The sequence below is a fragment of the Medicago sativa genome, chromosome 6 (assembly GCF_051527215.1).
Source record: "Medicago sativa cultivar Bolivia chromosome 6, Bolivia_mono, whole genome shotgun sequence".
Taxonomy (NCBI): Eukaryota; Viridiplantae; Streptophyta; class Magnoliopsida; order Fabales; family Fabaceae; genus Medicago; species Medicago sativa.
In genome coordinates, this window is record NC_140754.1 from 73365198 (window position 1) to 73379069 (window position 13872).

Consider the following 13872-nt stretch of genomic DNA (forward strand, 5'->3'; position numbering starts at 1 on the left):
GGAAGATAATATTTTAACGTTTCAAATAAAACTTTCTCCACATCTTTCAAAAAAAAAAAAATTATTCACTAAATGCAAACAAAAAAAATCATTCACTGAATGCAAACTTATGAGAAAAAAAAGTAAAAAAAAAGTTGTTGAAACGACGCCGTAGCATACGTCCAATAATAGAAAACAACGATCACACAGAACTCAGAAAAGTTTATGAGAAAAAAAAGTAAAAAAAAAGTTGTTGAAACGACGCCGTAGCATACGTCCAATAATAGAAAACAACGATCACACAGAACTCAGAAAAGTCTCAGCAATCAATCGCAGCCGATGTCGCCGTCCGTTTCAATCGCTGGTCGCAGCACCGCCCCCTACCGGCGGCGCCCGCCGAACATCACCGCCGCATCTGAAATCAGGTTCCACAACTTGTTAATTACCACTCTTTAATCTCCCGGCGTTTCTTTCTTAGTTCTATCATGCAATTGAATAGGTTACGAATTCATGTCATGTAATGTGATTTATATTTCTTTTTTTTTTACCATAATTGAAAAGGTTTTGCACTATGAAGCACACTCACCGACACCGGACACGTCGACATTGATAATAATTTGAGAAAATTGTATAATTCAATGTAGTCATATGTGTCTGTGTCGGACACGATAGGTATCCGTCCGACAGTGGACACACGTAATCAGAGAATTATTTGTGCTTCATACTCATAGGTTATGCATTGTTTTTAATATGAAATACTTACCAATGTAAATGGCTTAGTGAGATGATGAAGAGAATGTGAGATGGTTATGTTGTTTCCTTTTGATTTTGTATGTTGGATTAGATGCAACTTATATGTTTCTATCTCAAATTTTTTGTGATGATTTTAGTTTCTTTTTATTTTTTTAATCAAGACTAGGTCGTGTGATTCAACTAGTGACCAATGCTGTTAAACATTGGTTAGTTACGGTTTTATCTAGTGCATTAACTGGTTTGAGTTTTCTAACTTTGCTCTGATCAAGGTTATCAAAATCGGTAGATTGCAAGATCATACAACAATAAAACGCAAGATTGCAACTAGGATTAGGGGGGTAGTAAAATTGCAAAATGTAAGATCGGAAGATCCTACCTAAGTTCATAAGTTTTAAAATAGACCAACCAAATCAACAATGAACAACTACTCGAATCTTAAAAACAATGAAGTCCACAAAAAAGTATTTGAGATTAGTTAATTGAGATTTATGACATTAGAGACCACATATTTATGTGGCCCTACTAGTCTGAGGGATGAGTTTGAGTAGTATAAGCGAGGATGCTCAATTAAACTACTTAGACTAATCCCTCTTGTCATGCAGGGACACATGAATAACAATGTCCTTATGCAAAAGTCTTAACATTGACACTTGAGGTGTTAGCTCAGTGGTAAGAATTTAACCAGTGGCGGATCTTCTCAAGAGCCCATGGTAGCCATGGCTCCCCCCAGGTTTCGTATTTATACTATATTAGTCACAAATTTTATCATATGTCACCAGTGTCGCAGTGGAAATTGAAGGAGATATGCTTCAAGAGGGCGTGGGTTCGACTCCTCTTGTCTCCTTTTTCTGCATATTTATAATGCATTTTTATTTTTATTCACAAAAAAATACTTGGCAGGACTCGAACCAATGCTCTTGAGATAGTTTTATGCCTTGCAAACCATTGCAATACATTTCAATTTCTGTCGATTTTATGAAACAACTTGTATATGTAAGTTATCATTATTTGGCTCCCCCCGCTTTTTTAGTCAAGATCCGCCACTGCTTGTAAAAATGATGCCACTGCAACTTAAAGGTTGTCCAATGACATATATTCATATGGATTAGGTTTATTTGATTTTTTTCATTGCTTTTTCCTCTCTCTTTTAGTCATATCATCATTAGTTATAAATAGTGTATTTTATACGGTTGTCAAATAAGTTGTATTTTTTTGGATGTTCAAATAACATTGCTCTTGAATAAAATGGTTGGCACATCACAAGACATGCTTCTAATTTTGTTTCATTTTAAATATTTGGAAGAAAGTTGCTGAAACGACGCCATATCATACTTGCAATAGAAACAAGAATCACACACACATAAGAGAATCAGTAATCAATCGCACAACACTTCCAGATTTCGCTCGCCATGTCACCGTCCGCATCAATCGCCGATCGCCACACTGCCATCTCACGGCATCGCTCCCCGACCTCCACCGCATCTCAAATCAGGTTCAACAACTTTTTAATTTTCCAATATTTCTTTTTCACTGATTCATAGCTTTGTTCTTTTACCAATTTATTTTCGTTGTTCTTAAATTTTTGATTCAATAGCAATTTAATCTAATAAAATCTAAATGAAATTGAATAGGCTATGAATGTCTGCATACTTACTATATAAGTGGTTACTTGAGATAATGAATAGAATCTAAGATAGTTCAATTTTAATCATGTTGTTTCCTTTGTGATTTTTTTTGCTGGATGCATGTTATATTTTTCCAACCCTAACATAGATATAAGTTGTGGTATTTTTACCCGTAGTAATAGTCTCTGTATGCATAGGCATCCAACGTTAGATCAATGCAATTAGCCGCACACAAGGTGTCCAATAAAGCTTATTCCTCTTCTCCATCAACATTTGTCCAACCAACTTGTAGTTTGTAGCATTGTTCATTACAATTTGGACAACATTTTCTTCACCCACTTCCTCAACATTGTCATCCATCATTTTGAAAACTTTATGAGCTTTCTTTGAAATAGCAGAAGTATCAATTGATTTTAAAAAGAAAGTTCCCATGGGGCTCTTTACCAAAATGTTTAGGATAGTCCTCCTTCTTTGGTTCATCCAGCCATTAGTCATGATTGTGAAACAACAACAACAGCTATCAAGCTTGGCTACATGAATCAAAGGAAGCCATAATGTTCCATCATATTCACACTACTACGTATTTGATCGATGTCATGATTCAGACAAGTTTTAGCAAGGCTCCAATCTGCAACCTTTGCCTCATTATTCTAATGCTCTAACCAACTGAACTTTGACTCATGATTGTACATATAAACTTTGTCCAAGCAACTTTATACTCTTCCAATATGCTATGTGTAGCCTCAACAATTTTCTTCAAATGTTTACTGTAATGTCATGGTAAGATGGTGGCTATATCCAATACCAAACTGACCAATCATTTCAGGCATCTTTATTAATTCTTCACCCTTTAGAACATTAAAGGGAATAATATTGTTGTAAACAAATGTTGCAACTTTTAGGTCAGTATCCTCCTTCAGTTTCTTCTTCAAAGCTTATATCCAATATACATAAAAAATAGTGGCATTTTAGACACATAATAATATAATAATAACAATAATAAGCAATAATAATAAAAGGAAATATATTATGCTATATTATTATTATTAAGTAATAAGTATAAATGTATTTGGTCCCCGTGAGCTTAGCTTAGTTGGTAGGGACATCGCATTTTATATGCAAGGGCCGGGGTTCGAACCCCAAAAACTCCCCACTTATTTACCTTAAGGGTGAAGTCACTACGCTACTTGACCAATTTTTTTTATAAAATGTATTTGTTTATAGATAAGTAATTGTGGTGTTTTGAAGTATTTTCCACTTATATATATATATATATATATATATATATATATATATATATATATATATATATATATATATTATTTTTTTATGCATTAATATGGGAATTTCTGAATTTGGTAGGGTCCGTTTTTTGATTTCACGATGTATGAATTTTCTATACTCAATTGATCTTAGGTGGGATCACGAGTTTGACAACCATTGTAGGAATTAAGTTAGGGGCGTTTTGGTCAACACAAACTGTAAGAAAAAAAACGAGGAGAAAAAACTGGAGAAAGAATGAACTTCAGGCATAAAACAATGAAGAAAACAAGGGAGGGTCGTGCATCCGTTATAATAGTGGCATTTTATAGTAGATTCACAAAACCAAGAGAAGATTTCAATCCATTTTTAAGTTTCTTGTGAAACTGCTTTTTATGGTCAACTGTAATTAAATTAAAAAGACTAATAAAATTTGCTCAGTTTTTCAGGGTGTTTATTTTTGGGTGTTCCGCCTTTATGCGGCGCCTTTTGTATGCTCAGTTTCACCGATCTCTGTTCGTCTTGAGCAGAGATATGGATCTTTAAAAAAATTTGCTGATTCAAAAAAAAAAAAAAATCCAATGGATCATTGGTTCACTTTCCAGTTTTTAAATTTTCTTTTAAAGTTGAAATAAATTAATATCAATCAATGTATATTAAAAATTGTATCTTCCCTTTTTTTTCGAAAAGGAGAAAAAAGAGAAACATTAACCCAAATACAATGAAAAAAAAAATATTATTTTAAAAAAGCATTTTTTTTTTCAAAAAATATCCTATTAATTTAATGTAATCAAATTAAGTAGTATTGAATTAACAACAATTTATCAAAATGCCTTTATTAAATTTCCAAGATGGAAATTTATTAATATGTCTATATTAAATTTCCAAGATGGACGTGAACAAATTTCTTAACCATAATTTATACTTTAAGTTTTTCATCCAAAATATAATTAAAAAAATTAAATTCCCATTATTTAATTTATTTTTCATTATAAATGTGTTTTTCATAATTTATTTAGGGGTTTTTGTTCCTAGTTTACTAGATACATTCTTGGTAGTCCTCGTGAGCTTAGCTCAGTAGGATATTTTTTCAAAAAATATCCTATTAATTTAATGTAATCAAATTAAGTAGTATTGAATTAACAACAATTTATCAAAATGCCTTTATTAAATTTCCAAGATGGAAATTTATTAATATGTCTATATTAAATTTCCAAGATGGACGTGAACAAATTTCTTAACCATAATTTATACTTTAAGTTTTTCATCCAAAATATAATTAAAAAAATTAAATTCCCATTATTTAATTTATTTTTCATTATAAATGTGTTTTTCATAATTTATTTAGGGGTTTTTGTTCCTAGTTTACTAGATACATTCTTGGTAGTCCTCGTGAGCTTAGCTCAGTTGGTAGGAACAAATGCATAATATATGCAAGGTTCGGGCTTCAAATCCTGACCACCACCAAAAAAAGATACATTCTTGGTAATAACTTTGACTAGAAAATTTTATAGGAGTTTTTTTTCCTAGGTACTATTAAAAAAGATTTTTGATTAACATGCATATTATTTCTGGGAATTATTTAGAGAGATTTATAGGTAGTTACACATCAATTTATTCTCCCCTCCATGGGAATTTATTTCCCACTCTTCTCCTTGGGAATAAAACAACTTTCCTAACCCAAGATAGTTTATATGAGATGGCGCGGGTCTCTTCTAGAGCTTAACCAAGGTCCTTGGGCATGCAGATGCAGCAGCGTTAAAACTCTTAAGAGAGAGGTTGCCGCCCATTTGGGTACCACAAGGCACAAGGGATTAGTCTCCGCAGTTGAGCGCGAAGAAGATACCTAGTTTACATAAAAAAAAAACTTTCCTAGGAATCTTTTATACACAGGAATAAAATCTAAAAACTGGTAACAAACATAAGAATGCATATTTCCTATCCTTTTATTCCTGGACATCTACAAAGATAGCTTGAAACAAATGCATCGTTTATTTCCCCCAGCCTTTCTTGCAAAACCCTAAGTTTCATAAATCATGTCGTAGAGTCTGTGAACCAAAGTTGTTGTTTTTCTCTCTAACAGTAAATCTATGTTATGAATAGCATCGTAGTGTTGTGGCAAGGCCCTCCACTTCCACGCCATTGGCCCGCGAAGTGCTTGTGGCAGTCGTAGATGCCGCATATAGTGGTTGAGTAGTGGTGCCATCTCGCTTGCACTGCATTTTCTTGACCTCGTTTTGGTAGGAAATTCATAGAAAAGTTTAATTTTTGAAATTGTTTCAATTTATTAAGGGTATATTGGTATTTTCATACCCTTTCAGTGACCTAATTATCTTAACTCACAATTGTGGCCGCCGCATCTTGTCTTGTTCATTCGTCTCTTTGGGTTCCTTCGATCCAACATTGCTGCCCTGTTCCTTATTCTTTGAGTGTTCCTCTGTCTTGCTCTGCCATCGTTCTTCATCTCTATTTCGTGTTCTGCCATCGCTGCTCTGTTTCTGTGTAAAGGTTTTTTTTTCTCCTTCCTTTCCTGTGTTCTGCTTTGATTTTTCCTCTTTGCGTTCCGTGTTCTGCTTCATTTTTAATAGTTTATTCTTGCTCTGTTTAGGTTTAGTTCTGTTTGTCCAATTCTGGCCCGGTTTTGTTTGCAATGGCATCATCACCAACTGCCAACAACAACAAGATGGATTATTTTAAACCTACTCGTCGTGGATCCACTGATATTGGTTGGCGGTGGAATTCTTTCAAAGACGAGAATCAAAAAACAATTATTTGTCATTTCTGTGGACACCCTTCAACTGGAGGAATCACTAGAGCTAAAAAACATCAATTAGGGATCAAGGGACTAGAAGTGAAACCTTGTGAGAAAACACCTGAGGATGTAAAAATCCTTCTGAAAGATCATTTTGTTAGAAAGCAAGCCGCCAAGGATGCATCTTCTGGGCCTGCAAAGGAGTTGCCAATGCAGACTCCGGCAAGTGCTTCAGCGCCTAATAATAGTACAAAGGAACAGAAGAAGAGGGGTAGGCTTTTGCAGTATGAATTGGGAAGTAAGGCAGGGCTGTCACCTATGCCAGTTTCGTTTGCATTTCCGATGACCGGAGAATTTTCGGCCTCAAAAAGGGGTAGAGGATTAAATGATTTTAGTTAATTTAATCTTGATTTGTGTTTTTTGTTTTTGTGGTTTACTGTCGATCAGTTGTTTAGTTTGGTACCAAGTCTAAAATAATACTCGTTCAAAAGTTTGCTAGTTGACTTGTGGGAAATTGGTTAGGAAATAATACTCGTTCAAAAGTTTGCTAGTTGACTTGTGGGAAATTGGTTAGGAATTTAGTTTATTTAATGTTGCATTATTAGAACCCAAAATTGTAGAATCTGAGCAAGGATGATGGTTGAATTTGAATATTATGAAGTGTTATTGATAGGGAATGTCTGAAAAAGTTTTTTATAAATCTTAAGATGTATTCTTTAGTGCAGAATGTTAATAATTATTACATATAACGATAGTTTTAATTTATGATTCAATATGGTCATTCAAGTGCACAATTTTTTTCATGTTCATGGAAGAGTTTTGTGGTCTTCACTTTATTAGATCCATATCTGCTGTGATGACATGCATACTTCTTTACCAGAACATAATCCCGGTTTATGATGCTTTTTTTGAGGTGAATCTCTTTTACTGATTATTCGGAATCTGGCTAATTGTATATCACTGTGGGTATTTATGACATTATATGATATGTGCATGTTGAATTTGGATCTGGTAATTTTGTTTTTACACAATGAAATCAATTTGTTGTATTTTTGTGAATTACATAATAATTTGCTCTTTGGCCTCATGGTTATCTTATTCTATCACTTGTCTATCTAATAATCTGCCTATCTACATATTTTACAGATGATGGGACATCAAACTCCATTGGTTCCCATTTCTCACATCACGCCTTTATAGTGAATTCTGGCGAGGTATTTTCTTCATTCCATTTTAGGCCTATATTCGGAAAATAGTTGGATTACATCTACCAATTTTGTTCTTAATGCCTTATTCTGAATAAATGCAAAGGCTATTCGTTTAGTTTACTCATTGAAAATTAATGCATTTCACTAAATGCAATGTCATTGTACATATTAAATTTAAATACCTTTTAAGTTTAACACATACATTATTTTCCTTTCTTTATTTGGTGCCGTATTCACTGTCATCATACTATGTAGTAAATTAATATGATTTGTACAATCTAATGTTGAAACGTATTTCAATAATTATGAGAAACATAGAACAATAATTAATCCTTACCACTTTTCAGTCACATAGAATTTCAGCTGTAGGAAAATTATGGTTATTTAAATGGAAAAAGGTATTTCAGTTTTGAAGATGTTGTTGCTGAACTTGGCTGCCAGGTGGCTACTAACAATAGTTGTTATATGAAATAGTAAGATGTGTTTTAGTATTATTACATGAATCCTAACTACAGATTGCATATTGAAATTAAATCTCTCATTCACACTTCCATTTTTTGTATCAGTTGACAATACTGTGTGCTTATTTGTTAAATGTATTTGTGATTTTCCTATGACCTGTTTAGGATGTTTCTTCGAGAATTTCCCTTCTAGCTCTGGATTTCCAAGCTTTATCCATTCTATCTGGATCTGGCTCCATTTCAAGTGTCACAATTGATCTGTCGGATTCTGGTAGCGAGACTTCGAAATATGAGGTTAGTGCAGTTCTGTATATGTGATTCTTTAGCGTAGATAAAAGTTTAGTCCTATATATCTCTTTCAGCAGATTCATGTGTTACTTTGATATGTGAGGTTAACTCAGTCCTGTTTTATTAGCCCCTATAAAGAAGTTTAGTTCTATATATCTCGCATCTTATTTGTATGTGACATTTGACTTTTCCAAACACACTGTATCATTGGATGAAATCTCTTGCTGGCCAAACTAATCTCTTGTTATTTAATGCGCCATGAGATTGATACAATAGCAGGTTGAAAGGAGTGTCAAATAACGGGGTCTTTAGAATCACTCTTTTTTTTTCTCTCAGTTATGGCACTAGATGAAAATATTAAATGAATATGCTGACTCGTATTTTCCGTTTTTACAGGGAATTTTTGATCTACTTTCCTTGACTGGCTCGTTTGAACAAAATAAAGATGGATTAGTATCTGGGAAGCTGACTGTCTCTTTGGCCATAGGTGGTCGGGTTATTCAGGGTCCATTGGCTGGTTCGCTGGTAGCTGCAGGTCCCGTGAAGGTAAAAACTTGTGAAACCACTTATAATTTACCTTTGTTATAAACAACATCTTTATTAGTGTTAATGGTGGTTGTCAAACTCGTTGTTTATTAGAATGTGGATGATGCACTATTTTACTGCTAGATATCAAGGGATCGTTTGGATTGGCTAATTTTTTCGCTTATGCAAACCAGATTATGCAAATAAATAAGCTTTTATGTATTATACGTAAGCTTGTTAAGGTAGTTTATGAAAAAAGAGCCTATGAAGATACAATGTTCGTTAGTGAGTGAGAACTTATAAATTAACATAAAAACTTATTTATCTGCATAAGCTATTTTTCATAAGCTCAAAAGTAAGTCAATACAAACGGCCCCCAAATACTGCTGAAATGAAAAACTATATTACTTCATGTATGAAGAACTTTAAAGTGATTTTTTTCCTCTTTCTGTTTTATGTATCAGGTTGTGGTTGCAAGTTTTTGTCCGCCAAAGACGCAGAAGCAGAATAAAGGCAAGGAGATCGCTTATCATTCCTAATCAATTGTCCGGCTGCATAAACATTTAGGGTAGCTTTGGTTGTGAGAAGAAATGTAAAGAGAGAAAGAGTGTGAGAAGGTAGAAATAGTTGAGAAATGGAGATAAAAATAGTTGAAAGTTTGTTTTGTATTATATTATCGATTATCGATGGTCAAGGCTCTAGGAACTCGTCATTTGTTAATGCGCAAGCCTGTCTAACCCCCAATCATTTAGAAGTTGGGTGGAGTATACTATTATCAAACCTATTATGATCCTCCGTATCAAAGTACATTATTGTTTTCCTTCAATTAGTGTTTGGTATTGTGTTGAGTAATCAATATTTAGGCTTCATTTATGCTTGAATACTGATTGATTCTTGCAATTATTGAATTGGTTAATATACAAGTACTTTATGTCCTCCTCCATGCATGATTGAATTCCAAATCTAACTTTGCTAATATTCAAGTTTTACAATGTTTCCCAGTTTAACAAATTCTGGTGGCCACTCCAACATTCAATTATAAAATCCACTTCCTTCCATATCGCTCATTGTTTGTTATTTTCTTGTCATGAGTTTGATTGACACACTAGTTTATTAAATTGGAAACATTGTTTTGTCATGTCTTTGTCATTCCGTCTACCAAATATTGTATTGCCCAGTAAAAGATGAACACAAGCATGTGCATTTGCGACACTCTTTGTGAGAACCTAAGAAAACTGATTATGCTATGTTCATATGTTGTTTTTCAACTTATTTTCTTAAGTTCTTGACGATAGTATATGAAAACGGTTTATTGCTTATATGAAAACGGTTTAGTTTATTTTACCTTTTGTCATAAAAATGGTTTATACAAAAGCCGGAGATTAAGCTGCTTATGAAACATAGACATAGACACATTTAAAACTACATCATGTTATTAGTAGCTTAGTGATTTTTTTTTTTATTAAAAAATAAGTAAGAGACAAATGAATTAAAACACTAATTGAAGCATAATGCTTGTCAAAATTAGTCCAAACAAAGTACAATGTCATTACAACAACCAACCAAGAAAACACCAAACATAATTATAAGCTAATATAGTTGTTATAATATGTCTCAAATGGTTTTCCTTATAATGTCATAATGAATCAACACCGACATCAACTTTTTTAGCCTCGTATCATTTCATTTGGTAGTTTAATAAGCTCTCTTAATCTTACTTACAAAAATAAATACCCGTAATGATAAATAGTAGCTAATATAATTGTTATTATAGTGAGCCCTTATAATTATTCAAAATATAAGTTTCTATCATTTACTTGAGATTTCTGAAATGAAAAAAGAATACTTGATATAACCATATCTAATTGTGAAAATAGATGTAGTACTTTTTCAATAATCACTGTCTCAAAACCATGTTTTTGAGTTAGTGTTTTTGAAAAGAAAACATTATCTAATTAGTTGAATTATTACAACCTAGATTAAGTGTAGTAAATATGGGATCATAGTGAAATATTATAAGACTAAAAAGCTTTTCAAAATTGTTAGTTATAAACTATAAATAAACTTTTTTGTTTTTACAATTTTCAGCTATATTCTTTAGCTAAATTTTATTCAATTAACAAACAGTCACACGTGTGGATCTTTACGATAATACCGATACCTATTTAAGAAAGTACTCTACCAAGATAAAATGAAGTGCAAGAATAATTGTGGCTAATTTGACAAATATTATATTGCATGGCGACACACAAAACTAGTTACAAAACTAGTTTTTCTATGTCCCTTCGGGGACATCTGATAAAGAAAAAAACTAGTTTTTCTAAAATGACACAAGTTTAACCCCCATTTGTATGGAGAAACACAACTATATTTTTTAGTTGTTAAGAAGTTGATTCATATTCCACAATGATATGTAAGTACCACTCTCAATAATTTTCAAACGCTAAGGTTTGTTTTGACCTTAACGAGTCCGTATGACCGAACTCACTTAAACTTTTAATAAAAAGAAAACTGGTTTTTTTTTTTTTTTTTTTTGTGGAATTGTCAAAATGCAATGGTACATACTATGTGTACTCTAGAAACCATAACTATTGTTGTATATTTAAAATTATGTTTTACGGTCATTTGAAGCATTAATCTTGGGATCAAGACTCTCTCTCATATATTTTCTCTCATCTAAATAATTTATTTAAATATTTTCATTTATCTCCTAAATACACTAAAGTTGTCAAAGTGACTAGACATTTCATTTTTTTTATATTGGGCTTGAAAAATTCTTATACCTTTTTCAAACAAAGAGTTACTCATACTTGACAATTTTATTTGCAATGTTTCATGAGGAGTGCTCCAAGGAATTTTTTTTTATTATTTGTTAAAATTTAAATTGATCACACTATTTTGGTGGAATTTATATAAATTCTAGTCAATAGAACAAAGAGACTAATAAAAATAGAGAGCATGTTAGAGATTCTCTTGTTAATATTTATCTTCATCCAAATCCCCCAAAAGAAAAATAGATATCCTTTCTTGGTTATTGCATCCAATATGAGGATATAAAGAACAAAAAAAGTTGTTGGAATAAAGAAATGCCCACAAACAATTCTTTACAAGACATAGTAAAAAACAATAGAAAAAGATTAAAGGAATCCCTACATATTCTTCTTCCAAGCATTCTCTTTATGCCTTTTCACTTTTCTCCTTATCCATGTGATGTATGCAAGAATAAATTAAGTTCTAAGTTGAAAATTGTTATCTTCTTTTCTCTTCGGAACTCACTCATATCAAATTCAGTTTAATTCAGAAGGGTTAGATATGATGTAAACATTACCTCCAAAAAACACTAAGCAAGAGAGATTAATTAATTTATAGTCAAAACCATAGAAATTATGTAGCACTTATGAACAACTAACTATCTTGATGATATATTGCTTAAACATGATTCAATACATCAAAATCTAAAAACATATCTTAAATGGCCAAAATTTCATTATTTTTTCTTTCATATACTAAGCTAGATGTGCTCAACAATTCTTCTTTCCATTTTTTGTTAACTTTCTCTATAAATTCTTCCACTCTTTTCCTCAACTCATCATCAATCTCTTCCTCAACCTCCTTTCCCATTTCCTCTTTTCCTTCTTCTTCATTGTTGCAATCAATATCATCATTACCTTCAATTTCAATCTTATATTCCGCTTCTTCTTCTTCTTCTTCTACTTCCGCTTCGACCGCTTCGATGACATGTTGAACTTCTTTCTCTTGTGTCAATGATTCTACACTCTTTTCAGATGAAAACTTGATGTAGGTCTCTTGCTTTTGAGTTTCACTTATTGAAAGATGAATTTCACTTCTTTGATGAACACTTATTCTTGGCTTCAAATCCAATAAAATAATGACTATGATCAAATTGCAAAAGCAAAAAATGAATGTAGAGCTAGAAGTAGCTTGAGTAATCAACTCCAATATAGAATCTAACATGATTGTGAAAAATTAGCAAAACAACACACAAAGAGTGAGAGAGAAGGATCAAGGATGTGTATAAGAACTATAGAGTATAACTGTTTATGCAATTTGAGGATTTTAAGGCCTATTTAAAGCCTTGTAGAGATAGATGCAAACGTGGAAAGTTCCTTTAAATTTTTTAAGTGGAAAATTTTAGGAGTTGCTGGTGAGGTGTATTGTGAAAGCTATGAGAATATAAAAAATAAAAAAAAATAACAATACTATATATGTGTGAATAATGTATGTGAGAAGTTTCTTACAACTGTATGTGGGGTATTTTTTATTTTATTTAATTAATTAATAATTAATTGATCAAAAGTCATTTGTACTATGCATATAACATCACATGGAGCTTTCTTGGCCATTCACGGGACTTAACCTTCTATGTCATTACTTGACATCACCAACCAAACCTTTTTACGTGTTCCTAATCTTAATTCTATCAACCATGTCATAATGTGTGTGTATATATATTAACTATAGTTAAAAATATTTGTAAAAAAAAACTATAGTTAAAAATAATTGTTTTATTATTTTTGAGTTTCTTTTCAGTGACTTATCATAACTTCACAGTTAAACATGGTTGGATAAGATTACTTCATATGTTGCATCCCGTTTATTATTTTAATCTTGTAAGTGCAATTTAGATAATACAAGGCTGCAATTCTCATTTCTCAGCACTTAGTATGTGTATGAGTTTTGCCGCTAGACTCTTTGAAACAAACAAAAAATATAGGTACGTATATTAATTAATATCGCTCATCGATTTGAGTTGACCTGCTCACATTACATTTTTATCAGTCATTTTTAAATAATTTTTACATTTATATCATATATTTACTGTGTAGAATTTGAATATCATGTCGACTCGTTTTAGTTTTAGTCATGGGAAATTTGAAGGGGAAAAAAAGAATCTATAAAGAATGAAAGAGATTTTGTGATGTGGTTGAAGATTATGAGATTTCTAACTATGACCCATTGAAAGTGACCAAGAACCTAATTTTGTAGGCAAGCTATGTTAC

At 32.1% G+C, this 13872-nt stretch overlaps 3 protein-coding genes across 4 annotated transcripts; 1 reads left to right on the forward strand and 2 right to left on the reverse strand.

Moving 5' to 3' along the window:
* The first annotated feature begins 266 nt into the window (after positions 1-266).
* LOC146916755 (AT-hook motif nuclear-localized protein 3-like) lies at positions 267-9677 on the forward strand. Of its 2 annotated transcripts, none has more exons than XM_085718711.1 (7): positions 267-404; positions 2036-2224; positions 6226-6742; positions 7516-7583; positions 8204-8332; positions 8723-8872; positions 9316-9677. In XM_085718711.1, exons 3-7 carry the CDS (start codon positions 6268-6270, stop codon positions 9388-9390), a joined length of 897 nt encoding a protein of 298 aa, XP_085574837.1. In that variant the 5' UTR covers positions 267-404; positions 2036-2224; positions 6226-6267; the 3' UTR covers positions 9391-9677. The 2 variants fall into 2 exon arrangements, with proteins under 2 accessions (XP_085574837.1, XP_085574838.1); XM_085718712.1 differs by having other exon boundaries at positions 281-404; positions 2040-2224.
* On the reverse strand, positions 2513-6102 carry LOC146916756 (uncharacterized). Its single transcript, XM_085721723.1, is given in 5 exon segments — positions 2513-2847; positions 3035-3128; positions 3131-3151; positions 3154-3291; positions 5961-6102. Coding segments are annotated over 5 exon segments (678 nt in total). The 3' UTR covers positions 2513-2564.
* A 2515-nt stretch (positions 9678-12192) lies between the features above and the next one.
* LOC146916757 (uncharacterized) lies at positions 12193-12956 on the reverse strand. Its single transcript, XM_085718713.1, has one exon. The coding sequence runs from the start codon at positions 12824-12826 to the stop codon at positions 12320-12322; it is 507 nt and encodes a 168-aa protein (XP_085574839.1). The 5' UTR covers positions 12827-12956; the 3' UTR covers positions 12193-12319.
* Positions 12957-13872: the final 916 nt, after the last annotated feature.

Excerpts from the sequence above, each read along its gene's own strand:
- LOC146916755 (XM_085718711.1), top strand. The coding sequence starts at position 6,268 with ATGGCATCATCACCAACTGCCAACAACAACAAGATGGATTATTTTAAA. Across the intron at positions 8,333-8,722 it reads GCGAGACTTCGAAATATGAG|GGAATTTTTGATCTACTTTC; the intron begins GTTAGTGCAGTT and ends CCGTTTTTACAG. Across the intron at positions 8,873-9,315 it reads TAGCTGCAGGTCCCGTGAAG|GTTGTGGTTGCAAGTTTTTG; the intron begins GTAAAAACTTGT and ends TTTATGTATCAG.
- LOC146916757 (XM_085718713.1), bottom strand. The coding sequence starts at position 12,826 with ATGTTAGATTCTATATTGGAGTTGATTACTCAAGCTACTTCTAGCTCT.